The 17950-nt window shown below is 37.5% G+C and overlaps 1 protein-coding gene across 4 annotated transcripts in view; it reads right to left on the reverse strand.

Annotated features, from left to right (window-relative positions):
• Window positions 1-17950, reverse strand: part of LOC127663014 (muscleblind-like protein 3) — a 57480-nt gene that overhangs the window by 26624 nt on the left and 12906 nt on the right. For 3 of the 4 annotated variants that reach the window (XM_052154392.1, XM_052154394.1, XM_052154395.1), the window contains exon 2: window positions 10915-11992. In XM_052154392.1, the coding sequence (XP_052010352.1) occupies window positions 10915-11088 (174 nt within the window). In that variant the 5' untranslated portion in view covers window positions 11089-11992. Of the gene's footprint in view, window positions 1-10914; window positions 11997-17950 lie in introns of all 4 variants that reach the window. The other variant, XM_052154393.1, reaches the window with a different exon arrangement.

Here is a 17950-nt window from a genome sequence, read left to right on the forward strand (position 1 = left end):
GTTACAGTTGCTCGCTCTGACAAGTTCTGCAGAACTCCCCATTGGAATGAATAGGAGACTGTTGTGAAGGATGCGATTTCTGGCAAAATATTCTCATAAACGGAATGGATAATATTATTACGTGGGCTTGTATGAAGAGTGACAAAGTAATGCATATTTATATGAAGTTTTTTGTAAATTTACACAGTAATTTGATTAAAAACTGTGGAGACTATTTTTACAGTAACTTCATTAAATAGCAATTACACATCTAATAACATAAGCATAAGAGAACAGAGCTGTTTATAACATCACATAACCCAACTGCTTATTTACTGATGCATTTATTATGACTTGAATCAACACATAAATGAATTAACGTTCAGTTCATATCTTTAATTTACATTGGAGCAAATTTAGGTGTCGTTGTAGATGTTATATGTTAATTTGGGAATGAGAGCTGACACAGTTTAATCCATAACATGCTCATCTCCAGATTTATTTAAAGATTATTATATAAAAGAAAGAAAAACACTGTGAGTATCCTCTCTGGGTAACTCGTGTCACTATTACAAATAACCTTGCAACAACGTGTTTTAAATTTATTTGGATTATTTTGATAAAATCCGCTTAAAAATACTCAAACAAACATTACTTACATAGGCTGTCATTGGAAAATAGCAATCGCATGTCAGTGTAATGGCAGCAGGGCAACAGTTGCTAAGACAGGATTGGTCAGAAGCATCTTTAGACCTATATTTAAGGACACATTGCCATATAAAACAAACAGTCTGTAACTGATTTAAAAGGCAGGAGCCTTAAGTACAACATTACACATCGTACAACATTGTATTAGTCGTGCTGTATGTTTCGCACGATAGATTAAGTAGAGAGGCAGTGGTGCCACAGAAATGCACTGCAGGAAACACTGTCAGAGTAATGTAATATCTTAGTCGGCATTGGCAGAACAATGCAGGTTTAAGAACCGTTAATACAACTGAAAGTCATGAAAATCATACCTTTCCGTTTCTGAATAAGAAGTGGTTCTCAGTTCCCAACCCTTTCATTTTTCAAAAGTAGATGTTTTGCAGGATGTGCACAAAATTCTTTGCTATTCAATAAAAATAAATGGTGTCTGTCAATGTCTCCAAAAATGACATTAAAGCAGTATAACAGTAATCCATGATATAGTCAATGGTGCATTTTGTCATTTTTCTGGTTAACATTGACTTTCATTGAATGGAAAAGTCTCATAGAAAGAATCATACAGGTTTGAAACAGCATTAAGGTGAAAAATTATGACAACATTGAATTTTTGGGTGATCTGTTCCATTAAATCACAAATGGTGAAATTCAGGCTTCACTGAAAAAATATTAAGACGTTTACTCATATGCAATACACTTCAGTGCCCACAAAACATCATTGTAAAGCACTTCAATGGAAAGGAGGAAGCGAGAACCGGCTTGGCAATATAAACAATATTTTAATGATTAACTTAAACAAGAGACAAACACACACACATAACAGACATGTCCGTAAACGATCTCGCTCTCATCGCACCACCGTCTGCAATCGGCCTTTATCCCTCTCAGAGGCTTAATTAGGCTGATAAGGGACCGGGTGTGTAAAATCATGACGCCTGTCACAATCATGCTTTATCTTTAATGTATTCTTTAGTAAGGAAGGCATAAAACACATCTTAATACTAAACATTGTTCTTACAGACGTCATCTGCCTATACACCTGGAGAGTTACAATTTGCTCAGTCAGCAGGCACGCAAAGGCAATAATAACTTGAATTGCTTTAAAATAATCTAATGATCTGTTATTTGGCAACCCTGAAAAAGACTCAAACCAAGCTAAGCCGCTTAGCATGGGACAAACGGTCCCAACAGAATGGGATCTGAATGGAATCCTGACACAACCCTGATAGAATCCAAACAGAATTTGCAGAAATGATGGGATGTGTGGGATGTTTACAGATCATGCATACCTGCACCATTCTCCTCCTCTGAGCTTACTAGACATAGAGCCTTGTTCTGGTCTGGTGAGCCAGACTTGCGTGTCTTCAAACAACTTTTGACTCATTGAAAAATATATATAAGATAAAAAAAATCCATGCATCAATTTTATATTGATAGGCAGCATTTCACATAGAGACAGACTGGCTCACTGCGAAGACAGTCAATGACTTAACAGGCAGCGATTTACGTATGATGGCACCTTGTGAGGATGCTGGTTCAGACAGTCTCCTCAAGCACCATAACTGGATCTATGCTGCCTACAAAAACTAACCAGATGAAAGCATCTTAGTAGTCAGGATGAGACTCAAGTATTGGATTCGGACATGCCTTGTCGCCTTACTACCTCCATTTACAGTTTCAGAAAGCAGCATTTTTCAGCTTTCGGAAGTGGACAAAAAGATACTGTGAGTGACTCAAAGAACTCTGCAAAATATCCAAGAAAACAACCAAATAATTGAATTGTTATAGTGAAAAAAAGTATTATTAAATATAAATAATGAAGGAATCTGAACTGAATGGAATCCAGATGCAACCCTAATGGAATCCGAATGGAGTATGCAGAATGTGTGGGATGTTAACAGTTAATGATCTCATAAAAATGAGATGCTTAGATGTCCACAAGCTACAGCAATTTAAATCCTTGTCTATGTCTTCAGCAGCCTCTGGACAGCTTTTAACAGTGATGAAGTCCTAACAAATTCAGAAGCGAGAGAGCATGGGGGTGTCTCTTAGCCTGCCAGTGTGATAAGATGCACTTAATGGAGATGAAAGTGGGTGTCTGGAGTATCAGCACGAAGGGACAGCGTAATCGATTTGTGCTGTGGTGACAAGGAGATGTTACTCCGTCCTACACCTGCACCATTCAATGCAAGTCCCACACATGCAGCTACATACAAAACCTAATGCAACCAAAGAGGTCTTTAATATTTGGAGACAGCTGGCACTCCCATTCATCTAAATGGCAATTGTTCAGCTGGTGCATGCTTTTTGCTCTCATAATCACACATGTAGTTGGATACATAGCCACAGCTTTGCGCCACAATGTTAACTGTGTGTCGTGAAACTTGTATGTCTCCCACACTGTGATTGAGAGCAGTTGCATCAGCGGTGTATGTTGTGGCAGTGTGTGTGTAATGAACAGGCCGTCTCAGAGGAGCAGACAGGTGATCCTACCAAAACACACATGAGAACCAGCCTCACAGTCAAGCTTTAACTTTCTGGAAGACACAAAGAACACGCAGCTCATATAAATAGCACACAGGAACAGAAAACACAGGCTGTCACCAGAGAGAGATGAGGGAAATGTGCTGAGGGCTCTGACAGAGTCCCAATGAGCAGAGAAGGAAGAAGAAATGAAAAGCTGTAAGTCATGTCATGAAGGACGGACTAGGTCAGGGATCTCCTCTGCGTAGTCATGGTAACACACATGGCAATTGCGAGTAAGTTTTGTCTCATACTGTCTCTTCATGACTGACTGGCCAGAGAGGGAGAGGCAGAAAGGGAGAGGGAGGTAGAAAACTAGAGTGAGAGAAAAACAAAACAAAATCTTCAAAGCTAGAGAGCACAATGAATAGAATAGAATTCAGGTGTCTCGAGACGTTTGTTTAAACGTTATTTTCAAATTGACAGTGTTCAAATAAGGCGATGCCACTCCGCAAGACGCCCAAACCATCTAGTGCATGTTTACACAGAAAAACTATTAAAAACACTGTAGACGAATGATAAAACGCATTTGGTGTCTTAACCCCTCAAATAAATAATATACCAAAAAATAAAAAAAGGAAGAAATTATATTTTGCATAAAAAAATTAAGCCTACATTTATGACCATTACTGTCATATTCTAAGATTTTTTTGCATTGTGATATTATTTTCAGAACACTCATGCTGCGTTCACAACATGGCGGAATTACTCAACTTACGATATCAGAGAGCTTCTACTCCGAGCTGTTCAGAAGTTATTTGTTTCTATGAAAACACTCATTACGCAAAAACGGCTTTATTGTTGATAATCGCAAAATTTTGATCATTACATTAATTCACGTCTTTATGTTGTTGCAATGTTTAAAAACAAAGAAAACACACCAGGTAACGACAGAATAATAACATTTTTAAATGACGTCACGACTTTCATATAATTCTGTGTTTACAACATGTAATTAAGAGATATTCGAAGATGTGAAGGCTTTAAGTTGGAATCTCGTAATTACTGTTTCTCAAAACATGACGTGAACGTACCATTAAGCTCATTTTACCCCCTAATTCAGATTACCGTGATGCACCCAAAAGTTTTTTCATTTGCTATTCGCATTGTTTTCAATGATTATTATCATTACCGTAACACTGTAATTTTCTACTGTTTCCAGTAAAACAGTCACTATGACCATATTTAATGACAAAATATTTTTTTTTCATGAAACATGGCACAAGCTGATAGGTTCTTTGAACGTGTTTTCCAAACCAATCGGCTAGCTCACAAGTGATATGTTAAGCCAGTCTGCTCGGATGGTGTAAGCTGATGTTGACATTTTATGGGGTAGCCAATCAACTTGTGTACACTCTCTTTATCTAACATTTAAATTACTCAGTTTTGCCAATAGGCTGTTTTCACTGCAGTGCGCTGCAAAGATTTTCTCTGAAACCCCCTCCTCCCTAGCACCACCAGTTTAGATGTAATACATGGGGATGTATGTCTAAATGTGCAGCAGCATGTCATAAATGTTTAATGCAGCATGTCTGTGCTTTGACTAACTGTGCTGCAGCAGTATGTCTACACACTAACACAGTGTGTATGTTCTAGCAGTAGCATGTCTTCGTACTTGCTTTGCTACAGCAGTAGCAGCAGCAGTGTAGCAGATCTCGTCCATCAATATCAAAAACCTGACAATATGTCATACACTCATTAATATGCTAAATCTTTCCAAGAGTTGTCATGACCGAAACTATATTATGACAATTTCTGAATGACCCATTTTTGCTTAGTTTCCATAAATGATCTGGGTGGAATGGGAGGAAGCTTTAGAACATAGAAAATCCTGTTTTCCAGTATATGCACCCATTAAATTTACTTCCTGGAACAGTCTTTTACAGTCTCTATTTTCTTATCATAATTCCTAAAATATGTTTTCAATTTATATTCATGTGATTAAGATGTAGCCAATGACAATTTAAGTATTTACTAATTTAGTTTAGCAGACAAAGGACTTTGCCAGCACCACTGTTACATCAATACCTGAATTACTTTTAGAAAGACTAGCTGACTACCTAATTCATGCATCTCTGGTAGGTTTTCAAGCAAACCAAATAGGATTATTGGTAAATGAATAAATAGCAAAAGCTTATGCATCAGGGGCTGGTAAAAGGAAGGACACTCTAGCAGCCATTAGTGGATGTCGATAAATTAGCAGAGAGGTGGAGGCGTGGAGAGAGGCACAGAGGAGAGAGCAATGGGGGAATGACATTGGCTCTGAAAATAAATGTTGGAGCTATTTTAATATGTCTAACATTTATTGATAAAAGAAAATCAATAATAATGTTGCCACCTGACTGCACTGAAAACATTTTACTCAGTTAATTCCAAAAAGATTTTAAATGTTCTATGCAAAACTCACCTCCACGATGCTATTGTGCTTTATGTGGTTGCCAGGGCATTGCTTTGCAGTTGTTTGTGTTCTTGCCTTTATTTTTAGCACATTAATATGTGGTTGCTATGGTGTTTTAGGTGGTTGCTTACTGGCCCAGGTCAAATGAGCCCACCACAAGTCTCCGATATCCTGCCTCTTAAATATGCCTCCTTCTATGGGATTTGTTTTCACCAGTTTTTATTGCCCGTTATGCACAAATCTTAAAAAGAAAATTATCTAATAATTTACACACCCTCATGCCATTCCAGATGTGTATGATTTCTTTCTTCAGTAGAACACAAATACAGAATTTAAAAAAATATTTCAGCTCTGTTGGTCCTCAGAATGCAAGTGAATGATGACCAGATCTTTGAAGGCCCAAAAGGCAGTATAAAAGTAATCCATAAGACTCCAGTTGTAAAATCCCTATCTTCTGAAGTGATATTATACTGTATGTATGGGTGAGAAAAAGATTGATATATAAATCCTGTACATCTACACTTTCACTTTCACTTTCACATTCAGCCACCTAATAGTTGGGGTTGGTCAAAGGTGCAGATTGATGGTATAAAAGGACTTAAATATGAATCTGTTTCTCAACCACACCTATAATATTGCTTCAGAAGATATGGATTTAACCATTGCAGTCACGTGGATAACTTTTTGCCAACTTTGTCATTTTTGGACCTTGTTGAGTTCTGGTCAACATACACTTGCATTGTGAGGACCTACAGAGCTGAGATATTCACCTAAAAATCTTCATTTGTGTTTTGCAGAAGAAAGAAAGTCATACACATCTGGGATGACATGAAGGTGAGAAAATGATAGAGAATTTCCATTTTTGGGTGAAATACCCTTTAAGTCTGATCACTTACAAAAGTAATAGCACACCTCTCCTCAACAAGCCCAAGTTCAAAACTTAGGGTTTACATTTACATTTTACATTTATGCATTTGGCAGACGCTTTTATCCAAAGCGACTTACAGTGCCCTTACTACAGGGACAATTTCCCCCCAGAGCAACCTGGAGTTAAGTGCCATGCTCAAGGACACAATGGTGATGGCTGTGGGGATTGAACCAGCAACCTTCTGCTTAGCAGTGCAGTGCTTTAGCCCACTACGCCACCACCACTCCCTAGAGGATCCCTAACCCTAAATATGAGCAAAAGTTATATCGAAGCTTGCCTTAACAAACACCACTAAAAACTCCTCAGACACACACATTAAAAACATTAAGAAGGACTAAACTGTAAAATGGAAAGACCTTCATCTCTCTCTCTCCCTTTTTTTATCACGCTTTTCTCTCCCTCCCTCTCTCAGTCATAACAGCAAACTGACCCTGAGAATTTAGATAGCGCTGGCTGGCTGCTTTTTCTGTCAAAAAACAAAAAACAATTTGATGAGTGAGTAACCTACACAGGTCACTGATGCCCATTGCTAATAACTGTACCACTGTTCAGAGGGATTACTGCATGCAGTCGGCTGGTTGCCGGCACTGTTTTTAGGCCTAATGTAAGGTTTCTCACTCCTCCTCCCGAGCTCCCACTCACATGGTGCACTGAGCCAAAAAATAAATCGAAATAATACAGTCTAGCTCAATAAAAGATGCAGCAGTTGCAGCACTCAGACAGAGAGGGCCTTTTCTGGGTTTCTGCTGCACATAAACACATACGCAGACACATTAACACACAAACACGTTTCTTGTGCTCATATCACAATTCACAGTGCCAAATTTTATGACTGAACAACAGGTTTAGTGTGCTCAGAGCTGTTTCCTGAAATAAAAATGGAAAAATAAAAGACAATAAAAGGTATAACACAAACATTTGAGCATTTCATCTATAAATAATGAGAATATTATACTTCTATCAACAGCAATGCACATGTTTATGTGTTGTGCCTATATGATACCTTGATTACAATTTCTATTAAAAAAAATAAACATTATTTAGACACACTAACAAAAAAGTACTAAAAAAGTACTATAGCATTACCAAGGTTTTTTGAAAATGGTACAACAATATTAGCTTATTTTTCAAGTACAAAGGAAATCCCATAGTATAGGCATATGTTAACCATTCAGGATCAGAACAGCCCAGATTAGATTGCTCATCTGACTTGGCAGTTGCTGACATTTTATGGGGTGGAGGAAAATATAGATATTTCAGTATTGCAATATTTAACCTCATGATACTGTATTTGTATTGTCACTATATGAATCAATATTGTAGCTACATTTTTGACATTAATATTAATATTTCTTTTTTTTTAAATGTGTGAAAAGTTGAAAAATACTGAGGCATTTGGCCAACACTTGATTATTTAAATTTGACCCAAATCCAAACAAGCTAAGAATGTAATTGCTGAAAGAACTGGAGCCCAATGTAGATGAATGAAAAGTTACTAAAAGATTTATTATATATAGGCCTATACTGTGTGTGTGTGTGTGTGTATATATATATATATATATATATATATATATATATATATATATATATATATATATGCAAATTATATTTTTCACAGAAACATCTTAAAATGGTTATTTTATATACTTATTCTACTTTTAGTGTATCAGTAGGAAATATCAACTTTAGATTGCAAGATTCCCTTTGCAAATAGAATTGAATAGAAGAACAAGGAGCTCTACAACACATTTCCACACAGAGCCCAGACCTTAACATCATTGAGTCAGTCTGGGTTTATGAATAGACAGAAGCAATTGGACAGCTGACATAAATAGAAGAACAGTGGCAAGTTCTCCAAGAAGCTTGGAACATCCTATCTGCCAACAACCAAGAAAAACCTGGTGTACCTAGGAGAACTAGTGCTGTTTTGAAGACAGTTTGTCACACCAAATATTCATTTAGCTTTTTTATGTTTACTATGTTGTAAACTGATAAATGAAAATGACTATTCAACACTTTTCACAACTAAAACTATTGCACAGTACTGTATATACAGCACGCGCGCACGCACGCACACACACACACACACATCAAAATGTTTTAATCACAATACACTAATCACAAACAATTGCAATACTGAATCATGATATATTGATGACATATTATCATGTATCCATGTCCATGCTGATTCCCACATCTAGTAACATGTTAAGACATGGTATTCTTTAAACAGTCCCACCAGGATTATTGTGCCCCAAAATATATGAATTTGTTGCAGCTTTGCTCAAAAATTGTGATACCATTATCTGCATTTTTGGTATTATTTTCAATGAAAATTCACAAATAATCATAGTAAACTTGAGTAATTTGTGTCAATGAGGTATAAGTGCAACTGCATTTATTTTAGTGCATAACTCCTCATTATGGAGCTAGCCAGCAAAAATTATAAATACACACAAAAGTGCAATACATTTAAAATGTGAAACCCAAGATATGGCAAATATCATTTCAATGGAAGACGCTTAATGTAAACTAAAAACACAAGCATGAGGATTCAATAATAGGCCTGTCGCGATTTTTACATCACCTGATTATGATCATTTGATTTAGCTGCGATTATCTGAGAGAACAATTATCTACGATTATCTGAGATAATATGGCACTTCAAATTCTTATCACATTGTACTATCCAATAGTGGTGTTCAGAGAAGCCATTATCTGTATTTGTATTTGTTCATATGACAAAATTATCTGTATCTGTTTTCAAACAGAACCGGGTGTGGGGCGGGGCTTAAACCAGAAGTTTCAAAACTAAATGAAATGCCCATTTTTAAGAGTTACTCTTACATTTATAGTTTCGGTTAATAAAATATGCATTATATACCGGTAGCCTACAAACAGGTGAAAGTCCCGTAAGTCTATCAGGAATTTTTTTATGATAGGACACCATTATTTAGTTAATAATAATAATAATGTTAAATTGATATTGTGCCTTACCAGAGTCCAAGAACACTTAACATTTTCAAATTTAACACAGTTTAAATAAGAAGAAGAAGAAGACGGAGCATGTTTCAGTTTCTTCATTTTACATAAGGAGATTTATTCCTAATAGATGAAAACTCTATGGAGCATTTGAACTTTTGTTTGGAATAAAGTCTTAACCAGTTAATTACCTTAATCACTGATGTGAATCTAATTGTGGTCAACTTTAAGAGACGGAAAGACGAGCTCCGATATTACAGTAAATCACTTCAGGTCAGGAATTTAACATTACGCTCAGGTTTAGGCTAATAATAAATACATGAGAATAACATGTGAATCGTGTGATACATTAACATTTCAAGCAGTGGAAAGTGTACATGATATAATTTCTTAATGTTACACTTAATAAGATCCAGATGCGTGCAATTAACAGAGACCACAAATGGAGTTAAGACCGCCCTCATCCGATCTGAAATCACAACGTGTGCATTTCCATTCATAAGGTTTACACGTCAGAGATATTGGCTGCACAGATTCGAAGGTTTTACTTTTGGATATTTTTATTTAAAATGTCGCTTCATCCATGATTTTTGGATAATCAGTCACACAAATATTTCTTATATTATTTGTATGATTCCGTTATTCCTTTTGAAGTCATTACTGTGCCTTTCTGAATAAGATATTCGGCTTCAGGCACAACCCTACTATCCAAATAAGGGATTTTTAAGTGAATATACAGTAAAAATGCCATTAATGTTAAGTCTCATTTTCCAGTGCAACATTGAATAATATGAGCACTTCAAATTCACATTTTTTCATGGCTTCAAGCTTTTTAAGAACTTGTTTTGCTGCTGTCAATATGTAGAAAAGTGATTGGATTGCAGTTTTTGCTGGAAATTTTGGAAATTATAAAAAATGTTAAGCTACCGCAAATAACGCAGAGCTTGATTGAATTTGCATAACTGTTTTATTCCTGGAGGGACTATTAAAATATCTTGGTACAATGTAAATATTGTAATATCTGAATATAGTTATCATGAAATAAATCAAAAGTATCATGGTATTATATCTAATACAATCAATGTACTATGGTACCTCCACAGAATTTTGGAATTGACAAAGCCATGATAAGAGGCTGTAGTGTTTTAGGCTGACACAAACACACTCAAAAGCTGATTTCAGGACATCAGCAGGAGAGAAATCACTACTCAGCAAAAGAGCCTGGAGGTGTTAGCCATGAGGAAAAGACCCTATTGTGTGTTTGTGTGTGTGTATATCTATCAGATTCTGAACTAAAATAACACATAAAGCACTAATGGTTAATTTATCACATTTAGTGCTATATTAACAAAGAATCTTTTACTGGTGTACGTGTGCTTGCAAGTAGCATCTGGGTTACCTTGAGTGAGTCGAAACAGGCGATGACACGACCGTTCTCCACGTGGCAGGTGCGAGAGGGGTGAGCGAACTTGCATTCTGTTTCTGAACGTGAGCAGGTTCCTCGCTGGAACTCTCTGCACACCTCCAGCGTCAGCCACTTGGTGTCGCGGCCCATGGTCACATTGATGGCCATGGCGGTACCTCTGTGAACGGAGGGGTTGGGTGGGGCAGCCAGGCGTGATAAAGCACAAAAGCTGCAAAAAATTAGCACAGTAGCAGGGAGGAGGGGATCCTTAGACTACCTGTCCAGAAATAATCTAACTCTCACAGGGATATGAAGGGGACATAGTCTGCTGATCAGCCAATGGGCTCAGAGGAGCTGCATACAATCACAAAAGTACGATGAGGATGTAAAACCAGTTAAAAGTAAGGTCAGCGTGCTGTGAATTAGTGTATCGAGGTGGGGTAGGTCACTGTGACATGCTGCGGTGCATCTTCAAGCTGCTGTCCAGGAAAACAAGGTACTAAAACTGGAGCAGAGCTGCACTTTCAATTTTTCTGCAGTGCTCGCCCCACTGTCAAGACTCGCCCGCCGGAGCTCTAGGTTTAAAATAGCCCTCTTGCATTGATATAAAACGGACTTTCTCTAATTTTAGGCTTCCAGAACCACCTGCCCTGTTGCTATAGCCACAGCAGCCTGTAAAAATACTTGCATGTCTGGGCCGTAAAGGATGGAGAGACTGCAGACACTCAGAGGTGAATCCAAAGAGGAGACTAATGGACTGGTGTCCTTGTATTAAAAGGTGAAATGGCAAGCAGGCGAGGCTGGAATCGAGGAACAGGCAAATGGGCCGGCTGACTGTCAGGGTGAAATATAGCCCAAGCCAAGGCCAAGCACTTGTACACTCAAGTCAGGGATGAAGTGAGCGATCCGAAGTGGAGAGCAGCGGACACTGAGACGGGCTGCTGCAGCATCCAGACGAGGCACTTTGTGGTGATGCAAGTCTTCTTTTACTTGAATCGTTTTCTCATCCCTCCTGTCCCGACGTCCTCCATTTCATCGCACTGCTCTGAGAGTCCGTTCACGGCAGGTAAACCTGTCTTTCCAAAAAGACACAAAGGCAACAAACTCAGTTAAGACAGCTCTTTCTGTTCAGAAGTCTGATAGAATTCCTACAAATATTAGGCATAGCAGTATTTCACAAAACATAGATGATATGAAACTACTGGTAAAAAAAATAATAAAAAATGTTATGTTGCAAACCTGTAACTGGGGAACACAGAGGTGAGAGACAAACAGAGAGAGGCTGAGAGCGCATGGCAGAAAGTGCAAGTGAGAAAGAGAGAGTGAATGAGAGATAGAGGAGGAGTGCAGACGGGACGCAGGAAGAAATGCAAGGGAAAAGGGCAGGCTGTGTCTTGATTAAGAGACAGAGCAAGGGAGGGGAGGAGGCAGGAAGAGGGAGAGAGCAACGTCATTTTACGACTGATGCAGCAAAAGTTAGCGTTAAACAAAACTGTGTTTGTTGTGGAGTCTATACACTATGCAGTGATCAACATTGTCAGTGCTTAAATTATAAACACGCTTTTATAAAAGAGGAAGAAGTGGAAGAAGTCAGGGCAGGGCAGACCAAAGGAAGGGCAAATCCCCATAGCTGCAGCTTCTGAGCACGGAACACTGCAACAGCCAATCAGAAGCTGCGTTGTGACCAGGCAAGGTGGATCGGCCAATCAGGAGGAGCCTAATATTTGGATGACTTTTTTTGCTGTTAGACTCCCCACCCTCTTTGTCATTGCATTGCTCCTTGGCTGAATTCTAAGGAGAGTGAAGCATGCGAGTGTCTCTCTCTTTCCTGGATTGGGAGAGATTTCTGTGCACAGGCCAAATATAAGCAATCGTTGCGCTCTGAGTCACATACACATGCAGGTGGGAGGATGAAGTGATTGTGGGAAAGGAATGCAGAATTTAACAGATTTTTATCTGATTCCTTCCACAATTATGACAATGGCAGTTGTGGAGATATGGGAAGGTGATATCAAGTTTGTGTGGGAAGGAGGAGGGGATCCACAGAGGGATTTAAGCGTGTTTCTTGGGTGGGTCTGACAGTTGATATGCGGTCCCCTGAGAAGATGGTACAGTGAGGCATAATCAATGGTGTGATGACCAAGCATACTTGAAGTGATGTGGGGGATGGAGGAAGGGGTTAGGAACTGAGAATCAGAAGACTTTTGAATGAGCATTATTCTGCTTGTGAGACTTTAATCTTATTAAAGATTGGTTGTTCATATGATAATGTGCAGTTCACCCAAAAATGAAAATTCTGTCATCGTTTACTCTCTCTCATGGCATCACAAACCTGCATGAATTACTTTCTAGGGTTTTTCTTGCACTGAAAATTTTTCAGCAGCCACCCAGATTACATTTCTGGCCGCCATTTTAAATGTAATCAAATTCACCTCCCGTTCATTGCTTTACAAGTACTAAATTTGCTTCATGGCTGAAATGCGCACCTGCATGGCGTAATAGTAGCCTGATTTCACGTATCCCATATTTAAAATATGTTCGTTTTGTATAAAATTATTTATTATATGGAATTTCTGACAGGTTATTTTTATTACAACTGTGGCCATGTCCACACTAATACATTTTAATCTTGACGTTTTGGTCTTCCATCCACATTGAGACAGCGTTTTTGTCTTTTTGAAAATGCTCTGACAAGTGGATACATTTGAAAACGCAGTCTTCACATTGTAGTGTGGACTGGGAAAACAGATATATCTGAAAACTATGACATATTTGTTGTCATGTGATGCAGTCATGTGATCCATTCAACCAAAACAATTAAGATGGCAACCTGTATTGTATATCCACTTTGATAGCATTGTTAAAGATAAATGTTACCTATGTACAACCTTCACACTGCATTCTTTCAAAGGTAATGGAAGTTTCCTCAGAATTGGTGTGAACACGAGGACACTTGCGTTTTAGACCGTACATTGAACAGTGATTTTTTACATGCGCAGTAAGGGGATTTAAGCATTTTTATATGTTTCAGTGTGGATGAGCAACTTTTGCAAAACACTTAAAAATGTCAGTGTTTCGAAAACAAAAACGCAGTTTTCTAATGTATCCAGATTAATGTAGTGCTCTTCAAAATGAATGTGAAGTCAGCTGCTCACTGATAAGACTGCATTATAAACATCGCACACTCTGTGTGTGTGTGTGTGTGTGTGTGTAGATGATAAAGAGCAGAGCACTTATAAACTGTGTAGCATATGCAGACTACATATAATAATAATATAATAAAGTAATTTTTGTTTTATTAAAATTCCATGAATTTATTTGATTATATAGTTTTGCTTTATTATTATTAAATGTAATTACATTTTAAAACACAGAATTCTGAAAAAATAAAATGGAAAACTGAAACATTTCTACAGAATTTGGAAAAAAGTATTTCAAAATGTATTTCATAGTGCGCTAAATGTAATTAAGTTATGTGAAACATTAATGAAATACAATTAAGTTATAAACCAACTTCACGTATGTGGAGTCACCACCGAAGAACATTTTCTACCCAGGAAAATTTGGAAGAATGTTGATGCTGTTCTTTTTCCATAACTGAGGCTGTCAGTACCTAAAATTGTCTTTTTGTGTTTTACGGAAGAAAGTAAGTCACAATGGTTTGGAATGACATGAGGGTGAGTAAAAAATTACAGATTACCCTCCACCCTTTTTTTTCTTTCTGTGAACTATCCCTTTAAAGATATACTTTATGAGAGTTGTTGTAATTTATGCAGAAACCTATAAAAATGTATGTATAAATCTAATTTTAACATTTCATTTTAGTTTAGTATTTTTATTTAGTATACAATTATTGGAGATGCATTTATGCCATGTAGTATCTGTACCACATTACAAAGTCTGTATAAACACAACTTTTGCAAATATTACAGTATAGTAAATTGATTTTTTTATTTGTAAAATCTGTTGTGTTGAAATTTGATCTCACCCTTTGCAAAAGACTGGCAGTGTATGCAATAAGAAATGTATCTCTTATTTCCAAAAATACTTTTACCTTAAATGTACTAAAGAATTGTTAAGGACCGAGAATCGAAACAAGAATCATTAAATTCCTTATGATTCTCATCCCTAAATGGAGGGGTGTATGGGTCTACAAATGAATGAATGACAGAAAAATGAAAAGAGATAAAGCAGAGGTGAGTTAGCAGACACTGAGAGTATTAGAGGAGAGGTTAAGGCAGATATTATCTGTGTCTGTGTCTCACAGTGACAGACACAGACAGCACGCAGGCATACAGTCCAGAAAGAGAGTATTGCGGTGAGGGGATGAGAGAGGGAGAGAGAGAGCAAGAGAGAATTGAATTAATAACACCCACCTCCAGATACAAGAACAAAGGCACAAATTGCAATGCAATGTAATACAATGTAAAAGAGAAAGTAGGTTTTACAGGCTGATGTACGCACCCTCCCCCAACTTCTGCTCTACAGTAAGATCAATGAAGACTTTCCCTCTGGAAACTCGGATCTGAATTGAGCTGTTGGTCAGCACCAAGTTAAAATCTCTGTCTCAATGCAGAAGTACCTCAACCAAACCAGCACACACACTCTCCATGATCTGCAAAAGGCCAATTATCTCATTTATATGTAAGCAGGTGAAAGGAGAGGTGATGCGTGAAGAGAACATGCGGGTGTGTGATGTAAGCTGCTGCGTTTAATTCCCTCCACAGACACCACGATTACCCTAATTGAGTACAAGCATGGCCCTCCCAACAATCACTAATCCCCCTCACAATGACAGTCAGAGTTATTTCCCAAATTGGGCGATTCTATCTTTACAGCTTGTAGAGCTAACGAACACAAACACCCCTGAATAAATTGGACCAGTAATAAATAGATGCTGATTTCACAAGATGATTAAGTAAATTATTAATGCAACATAGACTGACACAATACAACTGACATTTTAGTGTAAGCCAGGTCTAGTTATTACAAACTGTGTTTATACAGTCAAAAAAACTGAAAATGTAAAATAAAAAAAGACCCGCTCTACCACCTGAGCCACAGCCGTCCTCTTATAACCCAGCTTCATATAAAGAGCCAAATTTAAGTAAGTCATTTGTAGGCTGATTTCCCTGAATACAAGTGTAAACACAGTGGCATTATCAAAACATTTCTCAGTTTTTTTAAGCATTCCCTCCAGCTAAACAAAGCAACAATGGCTCAACAAATGGTGAGTTGGGGGCAAACTATCTGTTTGTTTGACCAATGGAAGACAGGGCTATTGCTTGTGAAACCTGTTTGAAAACAACCCTTATGCTAGAGCAGGCTGTATGCTTACTTTTTAGGTGTTAGCACTGAAGTGCTAGTAAACAAAAAAAAATTACTTTATCAGCCCACAAAAGTGTGTGTAAGAAACTGTATTATTGTTAAACTATAAACTATTTTAATAATGTATTCCTTTTTTATTATTACTACAATGTACTACTAACACTATTTTTGATATATTATCATATTTTTAAAGATACGATACTGTGACGAGAATGAGGGCGTGGCTGGGCGGGGGATAATCAGCAGGGAGGGGGATAAAGACGAGCCGGAGGAACCAGTTTGGGAGAGAGAGAGATGCAAGCGGCAGCTGTGTGTGTGTCTGTGTGTTTACAATGTTTAAATTTCATTTATGTAATTAAAGTTATGTTGACTGTTCTGCCGGCTCCCGCCTCCTCTTTGCCTCCAGAACCCTGTTACAGATACATAATATATATTTATTTATTCCCTACTATGCAATTAAAAAACAATGTTACTTTGATTTTGAATGATTTTCTAAACATTAATTGTAATGGTTTAAGAATAGACCAATGAAAAACCCATATCCACCTATTCTGCACAAAATAAAAGAATGGCAGAAACTGAAGTAATCGATGAAATCCAGAGAACATTACCACGACCATCCATCTCGCTAAAGTTAGAGTCCTCGAGATTTGGTAATAGTCAAGCAGACATCAGACTCACTGTACATGCTCTTTGAACAATGCTCATTGTAGTAAGAAATGACACATTGCAGATGAGCGAACAGTTATAATTTGACGTGTCATATCAAAACTGTACAGCCCTGTAATAGAGGCATTCTCTTTTTAGAAAATATTTTATTGGACGTCGATTAAGTCTTTGAGTGCAAGATTTGTTTAAATATTTTGGGTCCCTTTTTCAGGAAGATTGTAAAATGTATGTGTATATATAAGATAATTTTGTTAATTTCAAAGAGTACACTATCATCTAGATGACCTCAGTGTTAACAGACATATGTACATAAATGCCATAAAACTCAAATTTATATTTAATTTCAAATAGTGGTATAGAAAGTCTGAAAACAAAACCTCATGCACTTCAAGCAGTAAACGAATATCTTAATTGAACAGACAAGACAAAGAACCTTGTGTTCGATACTAATTACATCAGCAATATGTAGTACAATTGTTACGCAGGCTTGTATAGGTGGTGGCTGTGTGCAGTTGGTTTACTTTGATGTTCTATGGCAGGAAGGTGGCTGGGCAAAAGATATAGACTAGAGCACAGCATGAGTGTGTGTGTGTGTGTGTGTGTGTCTGACGGTGATCTACAAAGGAGGCATTTCAGAAGTGTTTTAGTGGTGAGTATATATTGTCTCTACAAGGTCTCATAGCTGTACACAAACACACACAAACACACACACACACGCACGCACACACACACTACTTGTAGCAGTGTCCTTCAGCCATTCAGTGCATGTGAATGCACAAGAAACATGGAATATGACTAGTGTGTGTAGCAGTAGACTGTTTGAGAACCCAATATCTTTCACCATCACTGGATTGTGGTTTGTACACAATTCAACTGTTCAAGTGAGTCTTAGTCTAAGAATTCGACAGTATAACACTTACATTGTCTGTTTGTGTGAAATAGACAGCGGTACTCCTGCTAAATAGTACACAATGCTGTGTGTAATGCACCATAAATTGAACATCACACGTACATGTGTTTAAAAGCAGAAAAC

The sequence above is a fragment of the Xyrauchen texanus genome, chromosome 23 (genome assembly GCF_025860055.1).
Source record: "Xyrauchen texanus isolate HMW12.3.18 chromosome 23, RBS_HiC_50CHRs, whole genome shotgun sequence".
Lineage (NCBI taxonomy): Eukaryota > Metazoa > Chordata > Actinopteri > Cypriniformes > Catostomidae > Xyrauchen > Xyrauchen texanus.